The sequence below is a fragment of the Leptonotus elevatus genome, chromosome 18 (genome assembly GCF_054856555.1).
Source record: "Leptonotus elevatus isolate MCC_2025b chromosome 18, RoL_Lele_1.0, whole genome shotgun sequence".
NCBI classification, from domain to species: domain Eukaryota; kingdom Metazoa; phylum Chordata; class Actinopteri; order Syngnathiformes; family Syngnathidae; genus Leptonotus; species Leptonotus elevatus.
The window spans coordinates 15,781,430-15,805,863 of record NC_141256.1 but is presented as its reverse complement, the minus strand read 5'-3'; the positions used below and the strand labels follow the sequence as shown (position 1 = coordinate 15,805,863).

Sequence of the window (24,434 nt, the reverse complement as noted above, 5' to 3'; positions counted from 1 at the left end):
CTTTGGGTTTATCGTGTGTTTGTTTGCACAGTTCGACCACCCAGTAAGATCACACACACACACACACTTTTTTTTTTGGTAACAACACATAATATATACAGCAAACAGTGCTAAACTAAAAAAATGAAATGAGACAAAATCACCACAAATTCAATGATTGCTTTGGTGAAAAAAAAAGCGATAAAAACGAGACTCCTAAAAATAAAGAGATTTTCGTGAATTTCGCACGCCCCACCCCCACCCCTTTTTTTCTTTTTCTTTTTTCTTTTTATCTGCGCGTGCGTGACGTAGTAACCGAGGAGACGTCTTCACTCTTCGCTTTCCAACTGGAGATGACGAGTTGCCAGTAAGTTGCTCGCTCTGTTTTTTTTATTGTTTAATTCAAGCAGTCTCGCAGTACACAAAAGCCAAGGACACGCAGATCTAGTAGTGGTTTTATGCATAAAACTCACATAAAAAAACATGCGTTGTAATTGGATCGATTTTGTGTTTATACTGACAAACTTGTGTTTGTTTGTGTGCGTGTCTCAGTTCACTCGGACCTCGTTTTGGAGTCAGGCTTCAGTTTTCTTGTTTCGTGTGTTCTGTCCAAGTCAAGTTTGTTTGCGTGTGCGCGCCCATGCATTTCCGAGGTGGCCGTGTGTCCTCAAAGGAGACCCTTTTCTTATGTCCTTGCACCCCCCCCCCTTCCCCCCCTCCCCCTCCCCCTCCCCTGCCGTGGCGTTTGCACGTAATGAGCATGCGAGGTATCCATCCGCCCCCTCTCCGCCTCGCCTCTAACGAGACCGACCCAACTCGTTTGTAAATGAGCCGTTTAAAAGCCTCCAAGACGCTAAGCGGAGATAAGAAGGGCCGGGCCTAAACCCCCCCCCCCCCTCCCTCCGGGTCCGACTTTGATGGGGCGGCTAATGGCGAGCAGTCGCATATCAAAAACGCTCGCTGGCTGCTTGTCACAGGTTTCTTGCGCTGGCCACAAGATCACATTTGAGGTGCTGCAAAGTCACTTTTGAAGGTCATCACAGGAAAGAGGAGGTCGTCACCTTCAAGGTGGGAGGTAATGCCATCAATGTCTTCTTACTTGCAATAACAACTTCTCTTATCTGCTTTCAATTACCCGGGGGGGGGGGGGGGGGGGGGGGGGAGGCAAGTTTCAGTAGAAAGAAAATGGCCACAAGCATAAGGCCTGTGGGATTAAAGAATGCATTATCTGCAATTTTTCAATATAAATTACTATTTTGTCCACAGACGACCTCTTAAATGACCCCCTAAGCAATTCAATAAATGTTCTGAAATTGGCTGGATTTGACAGCGAGAGGAAGTTTCAGGAGCAAAGTCAACCTAAAGCTGCCGCACGGCACTCACCAACATACGTCAATTCAAATCTGGCAGCACACGGGACAATATTCATAAGATTTGCTCTGATTCGAATCAGAAAATTCAAATTCGCCGATTGCTTTAACACACCCGCTCCCTTGTCAATGTCTGTATGTGTTTTGTCTTTTTTTCCAGGCTCACACTATGCTCCCTTTGTCCGCCTTGTCTGTGCCCCCCCCACCCCACCCCTCCCGGCCTTCTTTTCTTATCTAATCGTTGGTCATTATTTTTCATGTTTCTTAAACGGGTTGTGTCTGTTAAGTCATTTTCGTTACTCTATATGCACGTTCAAAGGCAATAAAGATCAATTTTACAAAAACATGATGTCTAATGTTTTATCTTTTGTAAAAACACATCAAGGAGTTACAATACGAGCTTTTTGACGATCTTGCCCTTGGCTGTAATATTGCTTTATTTTTAACTATATGAGCTCCAATGACAGCAATACATACAGCAATCTTAATGGTCCACTGAACATACGCGTTGGTGTGTTTGTCACAATGGAAAGCGTGTGGAAGAAGACCTACAGAGGCCACATGCCACGCTGCCATTTGTGCATGACACCATGTGACTTCCTGCTGAGCTTTTCATGTCCCAACTGAAGGGGCGGGTTCATCAAAGACGGCCGAGAAAAAGTTGAGGCGTACTGCAGACCGTTTTCACGTACACGTTAGACGTGTGGGCGAGTAATTGTGTGTGTGTGTGTGATGTGTTTGAGGTGAAATGAGATTAAATGTTGTTTGAATTCTTAAGCGACAGCTTTGTGTGAAATGAGCCCCGCCCCCCAGTACCCCCCCCCCCCCCCCTGCTGCTTTGCCTGCATGGAGATTTGATGCCTTTGAAATGATCAGCAGGCCATGTGGTGTTTCTTAAATGATCATTAGGTTTACTTTTTTTTTTTTTTTTTTTGCCATCCATCCATCTGGGGTACCAACAATCACTTTCACGTTATGTGGGATTTGGTAGAAACATTTGTCTGTGTGATGGAAATAAACAGACAACATTTTTGCTCCATATCACCCGTCAGAAAACCGATAAAAATGTGGTTTTCCAAAGTGCAGTAAAAAGCACAATACACAGAAATCTAAGAATATTTACTGTTGAGGGACTGAAGGATTTGGACAATTTTAAGTTTGCCAAAGACACTAAATGATTAACGATTTATTTGCTAATCGCTTGGTAGTGGATTTATTGTTGCACATTCATTATATTATGTAAAATTATTCTCTGCTGCTAATATGGCGCCTTAAAAGTTACCGGAGTTACGACTAGCCATCACTTGACCAATTTGTTTGGTCCTGATGCAAGCAAGCAAAAAAAAATCTGCCTGCACTTTAGATAGCTACCACTAGATGGCGGCCTCACATTTTGCAACATCCGACCACATGTACTAGATGTGGCTATTACGTGTAGAACTTGTAATATCAGCTTTGGCCGGCAGCGTCGCTGTGGCAACACCGTGAAGTGTCACTGAAGACTCCCCGGAAATGGGCAACGGCGTGACCCGGAAGAAATACACGATTCCTGACAAGCATGTAGCTACAAGCTAGATCAATTTCTCACTCGGTTATTATTTAGAAGTTCGTGTTGTAATTGATGTTTTAAGGCAGTTGGTTTCGCGTGTGTACGTTTTTATCGCACCGCGGAGAAAGTGATAGTTTAGCAAAGATGGGAGTCCCCGCATTTTTCCGTTGGCTGAGTCGCAAATATCCCTCCATTATTGTACATTGCGTGGAGGAGAAGGTAAGCCGTTAGCATAGTAGCATCGCAGTTTGCAAAACAGACGCATGTGCGTAGCAATTCAAGTCTATATGACGACTCGTTTGCAATGTTTTCAATTTTGCACACTAACCGGGCATTGAATATGACTCACGAAAACGAAAGTAATTGCAACGCGGTTAGTCAGGCCTAGGGCATGTTGTACTTTAACTTGGTCGCCAGTGCCCCGAACTTTCCAAGTTGTTCAACTATTAAGCAAGTTGAGTCCAAAAAAAATTACGTTTATATTCATTTGGGTATTGAACACCTGAGCAGCTGCCTTAATTTGCCAAATACTATTGAGGAATACCACGTAAACTCGTGTGGCCTTTGCCAGTGTCGTGCAAACTCTGAAATGAAGTTTACAACAAATAATTGGTTACATTTTTCCATATTTAACATTCATTTGGTTTTTAAAGCTCATTTCATAAGGAATATAACACAAGTATGCAAATGAGGATGTGTTTTCATCTAAGTTCCCGAGGTATCTCATTTGTACATTTTTGATTTATTCTAAATATTTGATGTTTGTGTCTTCCAGGGTAGAGAGTGCAATGGGGTTCGTATCCCCGTTGACACAACCAAACCAAACCCCAACGAGGTGGAGTTTGACAATTTGTACTTGGACATGAACGGGATCATACACCCTTGTACACATCCGGAGGACAAGTATGAAATGATATATTTTTTTCTTTTCTTTTTCTTCTTTTCATTATTAGTAGCAGCGTGACAAGATTTACCTGAGATGACGGTGTCAAAATGTTGAGTCCGGTTGGAATGGCGGCTTCAACAATGAGTACAACACAAATAATTTTGAAAATGGGGTTCTGGAGAAACTGAGTTTTTTGAGGAACTTTGTGTGAAATCTGGTGAAAAATTGCCTTGAAATTAGAATAAAGCAGTACGACGTGAAATTTTTTCTGGGCTCATTTATCTGCAGACAAGTTTCTATTCTTAATATCCACCAATAGGTGTGGATAGAAAAAAATGGATGTGACGTTTCAGTTCGGGTTACTTGCTTTAAAAATAGCAGCAGAGTTAAATAGCACAAATAGAACAAACATTGATGAAAAGGCGCAGTAGCGATCATGGTCTTGGGTAATCTTTTTCTTTTTTGGGGAATTTATTTGTTACAGAGTATCGAATAGCCCATTCCATGTTTTTTTTTTTTGATGGCGGCCACTCGACACGTTGCTATTTGCAGGAAATGTGATTCTTAAATTTATGAATTCCAAATGAGCAATAAACGTCAGTAGATGTTGTGTGGCTCATCCAGTTTTTGTTTGAAATGCTAACCTTTTACGTGTCCGCAGACCGGCGCCCAAAAACGAGGATGAGATGATGGTGGCCATCTTTGAGTACATCGACCGCCTGTTCAATATCGTGCGTCCCAGGAGAATTTTGTACATGGCCATCGACGGCGTGGTATGCGACTCTGACCCGCCGAACATTTTTCTGCCGCGCTCCAAAACGATCTCACTGTTCATCGTCCGACCAGGCCCCGCGTGCCAAAATGAACCAGCAGCGCTCTCGCCGCTTCCGTGCTTCCAAAGAAGGCGTGGAGCTCACAGAGGAGAAGAATCGCATTCGGGAGGAGGTCATCCAGAGAGGTTGGTTTCCACGCACCAGAGGCAAACTCGTCGTCACACAATGACACGGACGTGTATGTTTTCTTAACACAGGAGGTTACCTGCCACCTGAGGAGATTAAGGAGAGGTTTGATAGCAACTGCATCACGCCAGTAAGTTCATTGAAATCAAATATACACGGCTTCTTTGATTTGAAATTTGAGAGGCGAACAGTTATTGACCTTGCAGGGTAACGTAATCAATACTGCTTTGACAATAAATGCAGAAGGAGCAATCTTTTCAGATTCACATTTTATTATTATTATTATTGGAAGGTCTTGAGGTGATGGGCGATTCTCTTGTGTCTCCAGGGGACGGAATTCATGGACAACTTGGCGCACTGCCTTCGCTATTACATCTCAGACAGACTCAGCAATGACCCGGGATGGCGAAACATCACGGTGAGCTCGTCGTCTCTCTGCTGCCAAATGTTAACTCGCTTTGCCGCTGATCAATCATAATGATTGACGAGGGACAACGTAGTTGCGAGCCAGCACAAAAGAGAAACCAGGGAACCCCCGTTTTTTGCGAGGGATACTGAAAAACGTGAGTGTACGTTGAGTCTATAATGTCGCTAACAAGTCATTTTTCTTTTGGGGGTCGCCAAGGTCTTCCTGTCTGACGCCAGCGTTCCGGGCGAAGGCGAACACAAGATTATGGACTACATCAGGAGACAGAGAGGTGTGGCTCACACTGGTGTTAAAACACATATTTAAATGATCTTAAAATGTATTTACACATAATATAGTTTTTTCTGTAAAAAGTATAAATTTGTTAGAACGTTGTTGCCCCCCCCCCCCCCAAAAAAATAGGCATCTTTTAAATGCCTATGAAATCTAGGATCCACATGTTGGTTTAATTGGAATAGGATTATTATTAAAAATTATATACCAAAGAAAGGATTGTTATTGTGAACGGATGCCACAAAATGGTGGCAAATTTTTTTTGTCTTATTGAAATTCCTCAACTCACTTCAACATACTCTAGTTCCTTGGCAGCAAAGCACACTCTTTTCTTTAAATGGAGATCCTCACTTCATTTCAACCTAGTTCATCTGCGGCAATAAGCCACAAGATGGGGTCAAAGTTCAAACTTTTTATTGCATTGACTTGATTCTCAAAAGAAGCCCGTTTATATTTGGCATTCATCACCGCAAACATTTTTTTTTTTTGTCATCCGCAGCTCAGCCCAACCACGACCCCAACACCCATCACTGCCTGTGCGGTGCTGACGGTCAGTCTTCAGTACACACACACACACACACACACACACACACACACACACACACACACACACACACACACACACACACACAAAAAATACCACCAATATGACACATTTGTTCCAAAATAAACACCTGTGGCTTTGTGCGTGGCGACCAATCAGCGGACCTGATCATGCTGGGCTTGGCCACGCACGAGCCCAACTTCACCATCATCCGGGAGGAGTTCAAACCCAACAAGCCTCGACCGTGTGCGCTCTGCGGCCAAATGGGCCACGAAATCAAAGAGTGTCAAGGCGTCGCCCGGGAGAAGCAAGGCCAGGTCCGATCACGCCTTCGGCTCTCAACACTGTCGTCAATACTTGCGAGTAAAACGCTTCACTTTTTGACTTGTTTGTCTTCCAGCATGATGAATTTGCGGATACCATGCCGGTTGCGGAGCAGGAGTTCATATACATCAGGCTGTGCGTGCTCAGAGAGGTAACGTTTGTGTTGCTTTCGAATTGAACTGAAGCCATAAATATTCTCACACACGTAGGCTGTTAAACCTGTACTGTCTTTGGCCGACGCCCACGTCACTCACAAGATCGCGCCTTGCTTTTTAAAGCCTTACACACTAAAAAGTCACTACAGTAGTTAGTTAGGCCTGTCACAATAAAAAAAATGTTGCCCCAGAAAATACTGCGATAAATGATAATATTGCGGTATAATAATGCAATTACATCAGTTTGAAGATAAAGTAAACTTTATTTCTTGAGCGTATTTAAAAAAAAAATTTTTTTTGTAAATATCCAAAACTAAATAACTAAAACCATCAAAAACATTAAATAAAATGGACTGTCAGCCCCCGTTAACAAAAAATCACTTGAATAAAAAAACAAGTATAAAGTATAAATATGTCTTTGGGGCAATTATAACATTTAAAATAGAACGTATTTAGATGTTTTTGGGACCAAATGAATTACTATATATATTAAATATTAAGCTCAGAAAATAAGATATTTAACAGACAAAACTGCCAATTCAATTATGACCCAAGACAACAAAAACGCACTTGAATCAAAACCAAACACAACCTATAAAATGGACCCTGATGCTGATATTCTCCCAGACTATAGGGGGCAGTGAAGAGCATCTATGGCATATGAGCAACACCAAAGCACAATACCAGAAAACAATTTAAAAAAACAAAAATTCCAATGAACACGACATTAACAGTTTGGGGTGAATAGTCTACAATAATTTACCCAAATAAATGAAAACAATGTGTGAGGTTTCTATTTGTGTGTTCATTTGAATTTGTTTGACAAGTCATCGTTGGATCTTTCTGTGTATGTGCGCACTTGTCACAACGATCTGTTAACGGTGCCGCGCTGTGTTTCAGTATCTGGCTCGAGAGTTGACCATGGCCAGCCTGCCCTTCCCGTTTGACTTCGAGAGGAGCGTGGACGACTGGGTCTTCATGTGTTTCTTTGTCGGAAACGACTTCCTCCCTCACCTGCCGTCCTTGGAAATCAGGTCACATCTCGCACGTGCGTGACGCTCCAAAACGGGGACAGCTAAATCTAATACTCGATGTTGCTCCTATCTTCCAGAGAGGGGGCGATAGATCGACTGGTCAGGATCTACAAAGACGTGGTGCACAAAACCGGAGTGAGTATAACCCGGTCGCAGTTTGGCCTCCTGGCTGCCGTGCATGCTGGGAAACGGAGTCCAATCCGAGGGCTGTGTGTGTGTGTGTGTGCGCGGTGCGTGCAGGGCTACCTGACGGAGAACGGCTACGTCAACCTGTCGCGCGTTGAGATGATCATGCAGGCCGTGGGCGTGGCCGAGGACAACATCTTCAAGAAACGCAAAGACGACGACGCAAGTCTTGTTTTATACGTTAGAAATCGCACCAAGGTGGGGGTCAAAGTTCAAACTAACATTTTTGTTTCCTCGTTTAGGAAGGCTTTAAGAGAAGGATGAAAGAAAAACGGCAAAGGATGAAGGTACTCAGTAAAATGTTCAAATCGACAGCGCAAAGCCAGTTTGTGATGCTTAAAATTGTGTCGAAGACTTGAGAGGTTTATTTTTTTGACTCCTCTCAGAGGGAGCAGCAAGGCCCCGCCTACCTCGCCGGGGGCCAGTTTGCCCCGCACGCGCTTGGCAGAGGATACCAGCCGGGCGCCGTGGACAACGCTCGCCAGCAAGCCTACGACATGAGGATGCAGTCCAACAGGGTGCGTCCTCAAAATTCATCAAGTTGGAAAAAAAAAAAAAAAAGTCTCCTTGTTGTGTGTTTTCAAAGTGTGTGTGTTCTTGTTCAGGATGCCGCTCAGTCCCTCAAGGCCATGATCAAGAACGGGGGTGGCGGCAATGTGAGTTTGATATTTGTTAGTCGCCACATTTTTTTTTTTTTTTTTTTAAAGACAGTCTCTTGACTGTATTTTCTGCCTTGATTTTAATTCAGAAAACCAGCGGATTAAAAAAAAACAACAACCTCATATTTGCTAGTTTGTGGCTGACTTTTTTACGACTGTATCACATGACCAAGATGAGTGCTTTGACGTGTACCAAGGCACTGGAGGATGCACCTGATTTTCAAAAGGAATCTTCTTTTAGAGTGGTCAAGAACATTTAGCTGAGAAATCAAACAAATTCTAGAAAACGAAAAGCAAAAGTTTATTCTTTCATGCTTTTTTTTATTAGCAAAAGTGGAGGGGCAAAGATTTAAAATCAGGAATAGGGAAAAAAATGTGATCGTTCATTTTAGTCCATCTTAGAAGTAGACTGACATGGGTTTTTGTGGGACTGAGATAGATTATTGGTCGTCAAGGAGGCCGATGACCTATATTTGGAGCTGATGTTCATTTTCACTAAAAGTAAGAAAATATTGCCGCAATAAAATTTGTTTTAAGCATATTTAATTGAACAACTTATAAGATTTGTAAATTATTTGATTTTTTTCTTTTCTTAGTCAACACAATTGTTTTAAAAGTTGAGCAAATTTTTATTTATTGATATATATATTTTTCCATTTATATAATTTTTCTAATTTAATTTTTTTATTATTTGTTATATCCGTTTTTTTTCTTAGTCATTTATTTATTTATTTTTTATTTTGGCTGTTTTGGTCCTCCATAAATAGCCCCTTTGTTGTTGTTGATGTTTTTCAAAATGTCTGAAATATAATATTTCAAACAAAACAGGTGCCGAGAGTTCTCAGTGTCAGCAGCATCTTTTACAAAGTTAAATGAAAATTTAAATTAATAGTTCCCTGAAGTCAACAGTTTTAAATTTGTTCTATTATTGGCCGTATGTTTGTTGAAAAAGGCCGATGCCGATATTTGTCAAAATGCTGAATATCGGTGCCGATAACCACCCCAGCAGATAATCGGTTTATCTCTATTGCATGTTTGTGGCGTCAGCAGTTTGCAGGCCCCAGCGACGACGCTAACAACAACAACAGAGGCGTGAAGAGAAAAGCAGACAGCGACGACGAGCCCGAGCCGGAAGACAACGTCAGGTAGGCGCAGTATAAAGATAAGATTCACACACGAAGGAGCCGACACGAGAACGCACACACACGCGATTAAAATGGAAAGCAGTCAATTCCTGCGTGACTCACTTAACAAATCGGCCAAATCCGCCGGAATGATTTGGTATTCATGGAGGCGTCCCCTTCAGGAGGCGGCGCTCCCCGCAGGCCGCGCCAGGCCTCGGCGGCGGCGGCGGCACAGATGCCGCGCGGCCTCCATTTATTTGAATTTCCCAAGGTGTCCGAAGCGATAAAGAATTCCGCTCACGCGGGAAGCGGCGCGGCCTCTTAGAATGAAAGGCGTTTGATTGACGGTTGGCGCTGGGGAGGCCCTTCCCCCGCTAAACACGGGCTGTCGGCAGGTTGTGGGAGGACGGCTGGAAGCAGCGCTACTACAAGACGAAGTTTGACGTGGACGTGTCCGACGACGACTTCAGGCAGAAGGTGGTCCAGTCGTACGTGGAGGGCCTGTGCTGGGTTCTGCGCTACTACTACCAGGTGAGGCCGCCAGCAAACGTCCGCTCGCTTGGGAACAAAGTATTGCACGATTTATTTACAGTAATGGCCGCCATTTGATTTTCCTCAAAACGGCTTGACGAGAACACCGTATAGGTTCAACACGGCCTTTAGGGCTGGGGAAAAAAAGTCAACAAGTCATGTAAATCAACTTTAAAATTTTTTTTTTTTTTTATGGTCGACTGAAAATGCTCCGCCGGAACTCTTTTCTGAAGCGTCGTCTGTAAGTGACTTTTAAGGTAGCTATAGTGATGTTTTGTATGTGTGAACTAAATGGTGGTTAGTGTTTGTTTACCTTAAATGGTCATCACTAGCATGCTATTCGCGATTGCTAAGCGTTTAGCATAGGCTAATTTTGTTGGTGTTTAATAATGCTCATGCGCAAAAGATTATAAACAATTAGTGGTTTTCTCCACTCAATTCAACTCACGTTCAACCGTAATGGATTTATCGGTAGCGTGCTAATGCTAACCGCGATTGCTAGGCTAATTTTGTTGGTGTTTAATGAATTAATGCATATGTGCAGAAGATAATAAATAATGAGTAGTTATATCCGCTCAATTGAACTCAGGTTTAAACCTTAGTAAACAAAAAACAAACATTTTATTGGGTCAGTGAGGTGGCCAGAGGGCGATTATTTGCTAGAATAATCAATATGACAATAGGATAGGCAATTTTATAAAGATTCAATAATGGCAGCCCTAATATTGATCCCTAAACACTTCAGAACGTCAAACATAGCTGTTATTTATTTAATCTTCATTCGTCCAGGTAAGGGAATTTGAGAGGTTCTCATTTGCAAATGCAGACCTGGCCCACTTTGCAGACAACAGTAAAGAAAGTCAAATAAAGTATCACATAAATATTTACACTGATTTATTAAAGGTGTCATCGTTTGAAAATGTTGAAGATCGCAAGTGGCGCCCTCTTTACCAGAGCTGAGGTGGATCAGTCTGAGGGGGCCGACGGGGAGGATCGGGTGGGGAAGCGCGAAGGGTGTGTGGGGGGGGGGGGGTTGTCTCCACATGCTCGGCAATCCAAAGCCGGTCTCAGCGGGCCGCTCTGAATTGATTAAAAGGTCCTCGGCAGACGGGACGTGTCTGCTCGGCGCCGCCGCGCATTCACGGTGTCGCTGCCAACGGCGTTCGTGTCACGCGCGGATCGCCAAGTGACCCGCCAGGGGGGAGGAAGGCGGGGACGCGGGCTTCGCCCAAAACACCGAAGACGTGATTCACACTTTGCTCCCTAAATCACTTCTGATCGTCCCCGCTCCAATAAGGACCTTCTATTTGTCTTACGTTTATCACGGGGGGCTCAAACGGACTGCCGCCATTTGAGAGATGGAATTTGACACACTCCCACCGCCCCACCCGCATCCTAAAATGAGACGAAACGAGAGTTGGTAGTGAATTAAATTTGAACGTGTTCTCCCCGTGCTTCATGAACGCCGTTTTGCATCCACACGGCGTCTTGGGTAATAATTGTATGATGGAAGGCAATGTAAATATGCCAAATGTGGTTCAATATGGGGCTGTTCGATTATAAGAAAATATTCATCATGATTTATTTGGTATGCAACTCAAAATTAATATGAATAATCTTTTCTTTTCTTTTTTCACGATTATGCCAATTTTGTAATTGTGGAGTGTAATAATTGAATTTCAATTAATTGCACAGCCCTAGTTCAATAAGTTGATAGGCTCGCTCTTGAAAGCCTAAAATGTTTGTACTTACTCGGTCACAAAAATGTAATATTTTACATTTAAATTAAATGATTTTGTATTTAAGCGACCCTTGTGAGGACAAGCGGTACAGAAAATGGATGGATGGATGGATGGATTTTGTATTTATATATTAGGGCCGTCCCAATCCCATTTTTGCACTTCATTTTGTATCTGTTGAAACGGAGTCCAGTACCTCAGCAACGCATAAAGACAAAATAAGAGCACATCCAAATGGTCTTAATTTTTTTAATAACAATATCCCAACATGATACTTTTTCATGCCGCTATCAAGGAAACAAATGAATATTTTTTTCTTAACTTTGGAATTATAAATTTTTTAATTTCAAATGATTTTGTTTGGCCCCGGTTACCGATCACACGATCGATTTAAAGTAACACTCAAAAAATAAATTAATAGTAATTAATTAATTAAGTGTACTTTTAAATTAAACTTTAAAAAATATTTTTAGCCTCGAGTATTTAAGGCACAACAAACTCCTATGCAGTAATTTTTCTATCGGCTTATGTCCCTAATAAAGTCTCCCTTGTGGATATCGACAGATGTTTTTGTTTAAAATCCTCTGCTAACATTTTTCTAATTAAAATAGCGGTTGGCTGGAGATAATCAAGATGACAAACTCAACCCAATTTTCGGACCCTCGGATGCAGTCACCCAGCGAGATGTGACGAATGTCGTATTGCCGTAAAAGATCCCAACCGGGCCTCCTTTTGTCATGCTAACCGCTCATTTCCACATTTAAATCAGCGGCGCACTCGTTTTACACGTCATAGTGCAACTTTCCAAAATTCGTAATCTCGTTGACATGAAGTCGAAGTGCAGTTCTTCCTTGTGGAGTAGCAAAAAGGGGATTGAGAAGTTAAAATGTCAGCGTTAGCCCCATTGGATGAACTTTTCGTCTGAAGAGCGCTAAAGCGATATTTGGACCAGGACGACGTCATCCGTTGAAAAGACAAAAGGACGAGCGGGTCGTTGACACCTTTGGTGCGCTTGCAGGGCTGCGCCTCCTGGAAGTGGTTCTTCCCCTTTCACTACGCCCCCTTCGCCTCGGACTTCAAGGACATTGAAGGAATGTTCTCCGACTTTGAGAGAGGAACCAAACCGGTAAGCCCGGCCGGGGTTGACCGGGGACGCCTGCGTGTGAAGTCCATACGACTTTTTGTTTTTCCATCGTGTGCGCAGTTCAAGCCCCTGGAGCAGCTGATGAGCGTGTTTCCTGCCGCCAGTGGCAACTTCCTGCCAGAAACGTGGCGCAACCTGATGATGACTCCAGTGAGTTGGCAGCAATTGAAAACATTTTTTCCCTTTGGTCGTCGCTGTTGACCGTTTGTCATCGGTCGCGCCACAGGACTCCTCCATCATCGACTTCTACCCCGACGACTTTGCGATAGACCTGAACGGGAAGAAGTACGCCTGGCAAGGTGAGAGAGAGAGAGAGAGACGTCTGCCGTCCACTTCCTGCGTGCTCTGTTGAACACTTTTTCCTGGTTTCCTTTTTTCGAAGGCGTGGCCTTGTTGCCGTTTGTGGACGAGCGGCGTCTGCGGGCCGCCCTGGCCGACGTCTATCCGGACCTCACGTCCGAAGAAGGTCAGTCGCACTTTGACCCGCATTTTGTCGTGCTCATTAAGTTCAATTAAGAGTTTAATTTGTTCTGTGACCAAGCTTGTAACTCAATTTGATCGGACATAAAGTCCATTTTTCTCATTGAAATGAATCGAAATGCCATTAATAGCTTCCAGCGCCCACAAAATCACTTGATTTGTTTCTAATAAAGCAAAATAATATGCAGGACCAAAACTGCCAACATTAAAAAATAAATGAATAAATTAAAAGTTAAAATAAAATCGGTTAAAAAAATTATTAAATACAAAAATAAATAAATAAATGGAAATAAAAACAATATATATTATACTTGATGTCGAGCAACCGCTCACTCAACCATTCAAAGGCAGTTTGCAACGTCGGAGTCCAACCTAAGACACGCTTAGGACCGCCCCCTCATTTGAATAACATTTCGTCCTGACAGTGTCTGCAGCATGAAATTAACAAATGTGACCGCTTTTATTGATTGATATTTAATGTTATTTATATATTTATTTTTGTATTTATTTCCACATTTATTTTTGTATTTATTTTTAATTTTGGCAGTTTTGGTCCTCCATAAAATAGCACTGAAAGGCTGTGCTAGCTTAATGCTACCACTAATTAGCATCTATTTTGGAGTTTGCAGTTGCTTTAACCCTTCAAGCGACCGGTTGCTCACAAATGGTTCAGTACCATGTAGGCATACAATATAACACCACCTAGTCATATACTCTTTATCCTCTGCGTAGAACGACTAATATTAGTGCCGCACTGATGCGCTTAGAGAAGAGTTGAGACATTTATTACATTCTAGGCGGGACCCCGCCCCATCGCGATAACGAGTGACTGCTGCAAAGAGGCAAGCCACGTTATTGGCATTTTCTGATTATTTCAATGGGGAAATCTGATCCGAGTTTAATTCTTGACATTCAAGTTGAATTGCGTTGGCCTTCCAGTGAGGAGAAACAGTCTCGGAAGCGACGTGGTGTTCGTCGGGAGGTCCCACCCGCTGTCGGACTTCGTCCAGGAGCTTTACCGTGCACAATCTCATGAGGTAACGCCGGCCGAATGTTTTGGCACGCGCACTGGCGGGGGGGTCCCATCACGTTGACGTTGTCTTTCAGCCCACTGAGATGCCTGCAGAGCTCTGCCATGGAATCCAAGGTATATTATCTCTTGATGACGACCCTATCCTACCAGATAAGTAAGGACCACTTTGCTCATGCTAGTTCCCTGCACATTCCCGGTCAGAAGGCGAGCCGGCTCGTCTTCCCGTCTGACCCGCTGGCGAGCTCACTCGCCTTTTTTTTTTTTTTAACTTTTCTTCTTCTTTTTTTGTCCCTCAGGACGGTGAGCTCGCCCATTCCCATGCTGCGTGACATCGCGCACAACAGCGCCGTCGGGTGAGAACCTTTTGGCCGTCGTCGTCGTCGTCTTTCCATCTCAGCTCGCTGCACGCCAGTTTTGACTTTGGAGTACAGCGCGGATTTTGATTGATTTTTAAGACTAGAGTCATTAAGATTTCTTAATAATCCAATTCGTCCCTCAAAAAAAGAGTGAAAACAAAACATTTAATCATGAGAAAAACATCGCCGCACACTATTCTGAAAATATAAAGTAACAACATAAATTGAATGGAAATAATTAAGTGTGCATGTCTTGGCCACCAGGGGGCATTAAATACATAGGACATGTCACATGCTTCACTGATTTTAGTCATTTTACACAGAGGATAAATAATATATGCCTGTGAGTATTGGTATATTGTGTGTCTGCATGTGTTGCTACTGTTTGTGTTCATGTATCATTTAGGGAAAGGCTTCTAACGGCCGCAAAATTGATGCTAGTTTTGTTAGCCCGGTGATGGTGTTTCCCCACAGTGTGTCCGCCGGCCATTAAAAAGTCGTTAAATGGATTTTGCTGAGAAACATGAAATACGATGCCGAGAGGCATTAAAAATGTAAATACTTGTTCATGCTTTATTTTGCATACAACGTTTGCATACAAGTAGTAGTCACTATTACACAATTTAGCAAAAATATATGTGATTAAAAAAAGATATCAATTTGTGGGGACTGGTGAGTAGTTTACAGTGAGCGAAAGTCCACAAGTTGCTTCATGTTGCAAATACTAATTGCTCCGAATTTCAAGAGAAAAAAATGTAGTGTTCCTGTCAGCAACTTCCAACATGAAACATTAATGCCACCTGGTGGCATTTTTTTTCTTTTTTTACCCCAACACAAATCTATGACTCAATGTTTCACAATCTTAACTGTAAATAATATAAAATTACTGTACCAATCAACTAAAAGATACAACCACATTTGTATTTCGTAACCATATTTGTCCCCTTTTATGTTAAGTAACAAGAATATGAAAATACATTTTATTAAATGGACTGAGCTTATATAACGCTTTCTGCACTATATGGTGCTCAAAGCGCTTTTCACACACACATTTAGCAAAGTTGTGTCGTTTTGTTAAATGCACAAAATGGGATCATCTTTATTTTATGCAAAGTTTGACAGGCAATGTCAAGGAGACATAAGCCTTAAAGAAAAAAAAAAGCGTTGGTTTCAATTGAATTGAATACATGTTGTGTTGTCCTCCAGAGTGAAGTTCAAGGACCCCCAGTTTGCTGACGGTTTTGTGTTCAAGGCCGTTCTCCTACCCGGGGCCAAGTCAGTAACACGTTCACGTTTCGTCTGTCGCATGAAAAAGAATTGCGTTGGCATTGCGGCGCGTGACAAGGAAATGCCTCGGCTTGCTTCGTTCAGGCTTGCCACCAACGTGCTGAAACCGGAGGACTGGGACCGGCGGGAGAACCAGCCGTGGAGACCGCAGCTGGGTTTCAACCCCAACAGGCAGCAGGCTCACTTGGACCAGTCGGGCTTCAGAGCTTTGGGGTGAGTTTGTCATGGGCCGCACTCGCAATGTTGCTGAAATACGAAATGGCTTTCCAGTAACGACGTGCTGTGTCGTGCGACTGCTAATTTTATGCTTTGAATGGAATTCGCTAAAATGGCATTAAAAGAAGACTTTTTTTTGAGAGGCATTAAAAGTGTAAATACAGTTGCAGTTCATGCTTTATTTTCATACAATGTTGTGCAACGGAGTCACTATAACACAATTTAGCAATATTAAATGTGATTTTAAAAAATTGCCTGTTGACTAGTAATTTACAATGGACAAAATAGCCTGGAAGTCCACGAGTCGCTTTATGCTGCAAATGTCAATTGCTCTAAAAAAAAAAAAAATGTTTTTACTGTTCCTGTCACCAATGTCCAACTTGAAACACTAATGCCATCTCGTGGCAGAAAATGACCTCAACACAAATCTATGACTCAATGTTTCACGCTATTTGTCCACTTTTTTTCCTGTTCTTTAACAAAAAGTATGAAAATGTAGATATAGCTCTATAACGTGTGATTAATTGCAAGTTAACCATGGAAATGATGCGATGAATTCCGATTAAAAAAAAATTGTAGTTGACGGACAGCCCTAATGCATAAACAGTATATGCAGTATGATGCATCATTTGCATTAAAAATCAATAATTTGATTTAATGATACCTGCAGAAAAGCCCGCAAAAGAGAAATTCTTACAAAAATGAACAGTGTGATGTTTATTATGCATCTGTACGGTTCTTTTCAAAACGTGCAAATGTTTGTCCTGCCCCCCCCCCCCCCACCCCCCCACGCCGCCCATTAAGCAGCCACGCTTGATTATGATCTCCGCTTCCTCCTCCGCACATCCACATTATCATTAAGAAACGGGAATAATTGAACATCTGGCACCCCCGAAGGCGACGTGTTTGGAATTCATGATGAGCACCTTTCAATTTTTTATTTTTTTTTCCTTCTCTTTGACATCCTTTCGTTCCTCTTGCAGTCACTCCATCCGAAACCAACAGGGCGGAAGAGGACAGTACAGCAATGCCCCGCCTCCCAACAGCTACCAGCACCAAGGAAGCTACCGCTCTCCCCGCGGCGGCCAGCATCAGTCCTTCCAAAGTAAGACACGGGATGAAAAGTAGACATCAACTTTATTTCCATTTCGACAACAAAATGTCCTACCAAACCGTATCATGTCATCTACCGAGCTGGCTAGCCTAATGCTAACATATCAAGCGAAACACCATAGACGGGCTAACTCGAATTAGCATAAAAGTCATGGCATGCTCCATTTTAAGATTCCCCGACGCAACGTGTCGCCTCCGCTCGTCTCGCCGCTTTTGCATGGAAGTCAAATGAAATAATTGCGCCACCACGTTGATGATCTCAAGCGCCGTCGCCACACGCGGCGTCTCCTAATCACCTCGCCATCCTCGCCCACGCTCAGACTTTGATGTGTCAATTTGCAAGTCGATGGCGCTCCTCCGCCGCCTCTCCATACAAATGACCCCTTTTGGCTCCTCGCACTTTGTCCTGATGTCCGACGACGCCATTAGACCAAGCCCCCCCCCCCCCCCCCCCGTGCGTTTTTTAAAAAAATAGGATCCGACTGAGAATTGTCATTTCATGAGTGGCTCACTTCAGCTAATAAACTTTAAATGTTTTCCTGTTCAGATGAAGCAACTCGGCTGATGGCTGTTTTGAAACTGTCGCTTGAAACCGATAACTGCAAAAATGTTGCCGCCAGGCATTGTGGTTTACGGGCGCACAAACAATCTGAAGGGTCTCGAAAACCAAGTTAAGTTCCCCCCATTGACGACGTGGCCACCCCCCTGCGGAGAGGCCGCCGGGGGGTCTTTGTGCGCGGCCGTCCCACCAGCTTGCGTCCACTAAGCAGCTGCGGCCGAGCTCTGCCGGTGGCCATTGTGCCGGCAAAAAGCTACAAACTTAACAACTCCGACCAACCTCTGACCTGCTCTCAATTAAGAAAGTAGAAGGAACGTCTCTCCGCGAGTCACTTCGTTTTAACGATGACATCCTCTTGGAGTATTTTATGTTTTTTATTTCTTTACTTGCACCAAACTTAAATTAAGGCCAGTATGTGCGATAAATTGTCTTTTAATCAAAATTTTCCCTTTTTAGGCGCATACAGTAACTATCTCACTAAAGTGTGCACACCCCTCACATTTTTGGGAATGGTTAGCTTAATAGCATAACTGTCCGATTCATTTTTTTAAAGCACAGAAAATGGTGGGGAAAAAATACAATTAATTCAACAAATAAGAGTCCAGTTTGCCTCGATTAAAAAAAATAATAATAATAATAAATTTTAGCAAGCACATTGATATTTTTTTAAAGAGTTTAAAATGACTTGTGCAATTGTTATTGGGCAGACAAAAATGTGTTTTTCATGGAACAAAATAAAAAAAATTAAACGTTTCAACAATGACCTCGTAAGTTTGTAGAGCGATCTAAAAAAGTCAACACGAAGCCGTTCATGGCAAACCTCCTGGCAACAAAAGTGAGTACACCCATACATGAAAATGTTCACATTTAAGCCCAGCTCGTCATTTTAACTCCCCTTTGTCATGTAGGAATGCAACTAACGATTATCTGGGTAATCAATCTTGTTGATTATTATTATTATTATTATCTGTCTGAAAATCGGCAAAAATGTTGCTCATTGTCTCCCGGAGTATTCTTTGGATTTTCAAGTTCATGTTTACAAACGATTAATAATAATTGTTGTACCTCGAGCTCGCTGGAACGGATGCACAAAGATGCTGTTAATTTGTAGTAACACAATTTCTGACCGATCAAGTCGACTTTGCCACAAATTCACATAAACGTGAGCTTTGCATGACTTATTTTGTCATATGAAATTTCGTTTTGCTATCTGTTGAAAAACAATACATTGTCCTGTGCTGTCACTATCCGTCGCCGGCATAGAAAAATAGAACAAAGTGACTCACTTTCTTTCCAGTTAAGTGAAATTAATAATTTCCCGCAGCGCGGCGGTTGCACATCGGCGCTTTCATACGAGAAAGTTTTTGTGCGACGCGGCCACGCCAACGGACGTCTGCAAACAAAACGAAACAAAAAAAAAGCGCCTCAGTGTTTTTGTTTGAGCTGAGTCAAATAGTCGGCATCTAAATTGAAAAGAGGCGTTTAGTTGCCCGGCGGGCTCGTAATCCGTCCCTAATACAGTGGCCAGTGCGCGCTGTCAGGATTTGCAGGCGTAATCCTTTTGTTGGTCTTTGTGCGAGCACACTGGAGGCCCAGACGCTCTCAGATCATGGCTAATTAAAGAGGATTGACAGGTGTCCACTTGTCCGTCCCTCTCCTTTTGCGGCCGGCAAAAGGAAGGCCGGCGCGCCGTGGCGTTATAATTGGAAGCCGACTGGGTGGTCCACTTGAGCCGCGTTGGCGGACGAGATCATCAAACGGGGAAAAGTCGAGCAACAATAACGCCGTGACCGAGCGTGGCGCCGCTGCTCGGCCCCTGGACAATATTTCCTACTTGACCTCCGATTGCAGCCATTTTCCCGCATCTCAAAAGATGCCACAAATGTAACTATAGGGCTCGGGGGGGGGGCATGGAAATTAAATCTGTTGTTTTTCCCACAAAAATCCAATTTGGAGCAAACCCCGCCATTCAACTTTATTTTTTTATTAGATTTTTATTTGATTATTTGTATTAGATTTTTTATTTTGATTGTATTTTTTTATATATATATTTTTTTTTTATGTTATTATTTTATTTTCAGAGCATCATATTAACTTCCACAGAAATCAAATCTTTATAGGTAACTAAGTGCTTCCACTTGAAATGAGCAAACGTCAAACCGACCTCAAATTGAAACAGAATTAGTTTTTTCTTTCATTTTGGCTCCTTTTAAAATTTTTCCAAAGTCACACACAAAAATTCATCTTCCAACATTAGTTTCACCAAATAACACGAAATTTGGTGTATGTATCTCTCGTCACAAGACGCACGAAAAATTCTCAAGGACCCATGATTGAAAATGAATTCGTCAGCCATTTTGTTTTGAAGCAGCCATTTTACACTCAGCACGCGACCCACGGGATTTTTTTTTTATTTTCTTTAACTCGACTCTTGACGCTCCTTGCACCAAATATGACATTTGGTGTACGTCTATCATAACAGGACATGATTCAAATTGAACAGGAAGTCAGCCATTTTCCTTTGAGGCAGCCATTTTGCCCTGAAAAGAGGCTACAAAAATTAACCACCAAAACGAAAGTTTTATCAATCAACACACAATTTGCGAGACATGTCTCATAACAAGTTATACAAAAAAAAGTCTTAAAGATCCTTGCCCAAATTGAACAAGAAGTCAGCCATTTTGGTTTGTAGCAACCATTTTGCCGTGCAAAGAAGAAGAAAGAAAGAAAAATAACCCCTAAAAGCAGTTTTATTGATCGACATAGAATTTGCTGGACATGCCTGTCATAACGGGGCGCACAAAAAAGTCTTAAAAGACCCCTGCCCAAGTTGAACAGGAAGTCAGCCATTTTGAACTTTCATTTTGGCAAACTCCAAGTACAGAATTTCCCCAAATAAGCTGCAAATGGAAGCAGGCGGAATGGCGACTCGCGGCGTCAGTGTTTGCTTAACGTTTTGATGAGCAGCCATTAAAAAAAAATTTATTTCAAGCATTGAACTCTACCCAGTTGGATTTATTATGATTGTGATTATTTATGCATTTATTTTTTGCTAAAAGGGACTTGTAGCCTAATGGTCACATGATATCCACGGAGGTGTTTACTTCCTGGCGTGCAGGTGGACTGGCAAAACAAACGGGCAGCTGCTCGTCGCCATGGCAACAGCGGATCTGGAAAAAAAGCCTCTGGATACTTTTTTTCTTCTTTTTCTTTTGGCCTCCCTCAAGTGGGCCGTTGTGAACGCCGCGCCACGATGGAAGCGAGCCACTCGAGTTGTCCACAATGGCCGCCGGCTCAATACGTTTTTTTTTTTTTTTTTTTTCCTTTTTCTTCATTTGCTCAACAAAACATGCAAATGTTGCCCCCGCGGCCCCTCCGAGCTCACTAAAACTGGATTTGATCGGGGCTAATGTCGGGTTCGTCGGCGGCAGCCCGGTGAGGCGGCGGCCTCGTTTTCGGGTCTTTGTAAGCGAGCGCAACCTGTTGTGAGCAAATTTCTTTGTTGTGTTGCAGATTCCAGATCGGGGGGCCTGCTGGGAACGCCGCCGTCCTTCCAGCAGCAGCCGCACTTTCAACGGTGAGTCCACACTTGGGAGCTCTTCGCACCTTCGCGGTCAATCTCATCAAAACGCCGCTCGGCTTCTGCTTGCAAATCATCCAACATTTATTTCATAGCCACTTCAAGGTCCGTGCGCTCGTATCCTGTTTGTCCTCACTCGTGTGACGGTTTAGTACGCTCGTAGAATGACTTGATGTTTTTTGTCTCTACGCTCTGAAAACTGTTGGGTTAAAAAAATAACCCAAATTGGGTCAAAAAGGGACCAACTCAACTTTTTTGAATTATTCAATTAAGCCAAAAGTTTGGGTCTGATGAATAACCCAAGAATTGGGTTGTTTTGTGGGTTCTTGATTTTTGGGTCAAAAGAATAACCCAAAAAATTACCCCAATATTGGGTTGCATTGTGTGTTATTAATATAATCTTATCCAACTTTCTGGGTTAAGTAATTAAAAAAAGTTGGGTCGGTTCATTTTTTACCCTTATTGAATTTGCCCAAAAAGTTGGGTCAATTAAATAACCCACCCCAAAAAAATAATTTGGTTGCTTTGTGGGTTATTTCTTAATTTGACTTTTTTTGATTAAATAACTCCAAAAGTTGGGTAAGTTCTTTTTTTTGACCAAATTCAGAAGTTTGGTCAAATGAATGACCCACAAAACATGCCCAAATTTTTTTTTAAAGGTATTTTACTTTCATAATTGTTTTCATTGAATTGTTTAATAACTGAAAAAGTTGGGTGGGACCTTTTTTGACCCAATTTGGGTGTCGTGAGGACAAAATGGACCTTCAGCTGGCGATTGTCAAATAAATGCTCAAATGTGTTTACAAAGTGTTACTAGTATGACATTTCTTCAGACTTAGTAGGACAACTTTGGCATACTGGCAGCTACTGCACTAGTTGACTATTGTACTACCACTAGTGACATGATATAACTATAGTAGTTAACTAGTAGTACTAGTAGCGCACTGTTCTACTAGTGTGCAAATGTCCTAAAGTTGTAGGGAAAAAAGTTACTAATAAGACGGAGGTTTTCTACTAGTGAGCCTAAAGGATCTGCGTGGCCGTAAAGATCAACGCTCAAACGGATAAACGAGGCTGCTCGTGATTAATAGCGATTAGTTTGGGTCGTTACTAGTGCAGCGAAGCAGTTTGGTTGCCAGGCGGCAACTTTGCAACATTGCGTCAACGTCAATTTGCAAACAAGTGGCGAGGGAAAGTTTATGTTTTTCAAAAAAAAAGGCAACGGTCTGAGCTGTTAAATTCTGATGGCGTCGTTCTAGTCGTGCACGCTCCACTCGTGCACTGAATGGTCTTCCGAGCGAGGACAAAGCACGCATTTAATCTGGATATGGAATACGCTCAAACGGCTTTCCGCGTGACCCCAGCCCGACCCCTGCATCGCACTTGGATGTTTTCGCTCCTTTCCGCTCAGTTTCCCTGGAGGAGGTTTGTGCAACTTAATGAGGTGGCGATAATTTTGACGGACGGACGGACGGACGGACGGATGGATGGATGGACGGAGGAAGAACTCAAAAGTTGTGCTGCAGAAGTTTTTCAGGCCCATTGTGGTGTGGCGGCGTGTCACCAAATCATCACTGCTCATTAGGAGACGTTCACAAACACAACGCAACAAAAAAAAAATTTGCATTTTCCTTTGAGCAGCTGGAATAAAACATCAAGTTTGTCAAAAATGGGCCTCGAGCAAAACAAAGCTTGTTTTCTCTGATTTATTCTCATATTTGTCAATAATGCCGATTCCGAGGCATAATTTGAAGTTTGCCGTGATGTTTGTGTTTGCAGACAGCAGCAGCAGCAGGCGTACCACGGCGGCGGCAGAGGCGGCGGCGGCGGTGGTGGTGGCGGTGGTGGCGGCGGCGGCGGCGGCGGCCGTGGCGGTCACGGCTGGGATCGCTCCATGCAGTCGCAGCGGGCGGCGTACCAACACAACGCCAGCCGCGGCGGCGGCGGGGGCGGGGCCGGGCCCAGCGGCTACCAGCAGCGCTTCCAGCCGCAAACAAACGAATGGCGCCAACAGCGGGACGAGCGCGGGCAGCAGTACCAGGTACCAAAGAAACACTCAGCTCGGAATTCGCGAATCACTCGTTAGTTTGTTTGCAGGCGTTTTGTATTGTGTAAATAAAGCAACTAACAAGTCATAATGTAATAGTAATATAATTTTTTTTTTACTCACTTATTCGTTTGTATTCTATATGTGGAGATAGTTTGAGTTTCACGTTGATGGAGAATTTAAGGGAGGATTTCAAGATTTTTTTTTTTTTTACCCCCCCCAAAAATGTGTATATATTTTATTATTATTTATTACTTTTATTTTCAAATTTGTTGCATTTAATTATCAGAAATTATCATTTTTCTTACATCTGCCGCAGTGGGACAGAACATAAAAAAAATATATATATATATATATATTTCTGTGAAAAAAATGTACTGATTTCATCTTGGTTGATTTCACTGCTCAAATGAAATGTTGAAGCCTTGGTGGAGGTCGCAGCTTACTTTTTTTGGATTGATTTGACTTTGGTTTGTATACCAACTTCCTGTCGGTGTACTGAAACTTCTCAAGTGGATTTGAGAGCCTCCAAATGGTGGTCTTTTTTTTGTTTGTTTTGTTTTTAGAATAAGTGCAATTTGTTTTGCTTTTAGGGCCACGACAGCTCCAACAGAGGTGGTTACCCTGCACCGCCGCCGTCCAGAAGATACGTCTGGAAATGAACTTTTTTTCCCCTTTTTATTCTTGTCACATGAATTTTTTTTTTCATTTAATTTTGCTTCTATAAGTACAAAAGTAGAACTTTTAAATCAGTCAATGTTGTACATGTGAGAGATTCTCCAATGTTGTCTTTTACTAACTTGTCCAATAAAAGAACAAGTCATGTAAACTTGTGCACTTTTTATTTATTTTTTTTCATCTGGTACAAATATCAAAAACC

At 42.6% G+C, this 24,434-nt stretch overlaps 1 protein-coding gene across 5 annotated transcripts; it reads left to right on the top strand.

Moving 5' to 3' along the window:
* The first annotated feature begins 889 nt into the window (after window positions 1-889).
* Window positions 890-24,383, top strand: xrn2 (5'-3' exoribonuclease 2). Of its 5 annotated transcripts, none has more exons than XM_086061519.1 (31): window positions 890-1,054; window positions 3,674-3,801; window positions 4,446-4,557; window positions 4,631-4,742; window positions 4,815-4,873; window positions 5,072-5,161; window positions 5,369-5,441; window positions 5,943-5,993; window positions 6,147-6,304; window positions 6,388-6,462; window positions 7,367-7,500; window positions 7,578-7,635; window positions 7,741-7,848; window positions 7,929-7,973; window positions 8,073-8,204; window positions 8,292-8,342; window positions 9,393-9,490; window positions 9,865-10,000; window positions 12,758-12,865; window positions 12,944-13,033; window positions 13,110-13,182; window positions 13,266-13,349; window positions 14,303-14,400; window positions 14,471-14,550; window positions 14,693-14,749; window positions 15,959-16,027; window positions 16,124-16,252; window positions 17,239-17,370; window positions 21,439-21,504; window positions 23,287-23,548; window positions 24,148-24,383. In XM_086061519.1, the coding sequence occupies exons 2-31, from the start codon at window positions 3,761-3,763 to the stop codon at window positions 24,214-24,216; spliced, it is 2,850 nt and encodes a 949-aa protein (XP_085917645.1). In that variant the 5' UTR covers window positions 890-1,054; window positions 3,674-3,760; the 3' UTR covers window positions 24,217-24,383. The 5 variants fall into 5 exon arrangements, with proteins under 5 accessions (XP_085917645.1, XP_085917644.1, XP_085917642.1 ...); XM_086061518.1 differs by lacking the exon at window positions 890-1,054 and adding an exon at window positions 2,876-3,117 and having other exon boundaries at window positions 9,396-9,490; window positions 17,239-17,360; window positions 21,441-21,504; XM_086061516.1 differs by lacking the exon at window positions 890-1,054 and adding an exon at window positions 2,876-3,117 and having other exon boundaries at window positions 9,396-9,490.
* The last annotated feature ends 51 nt before the right edge of the window (window positions 24,384-24,434 follow it).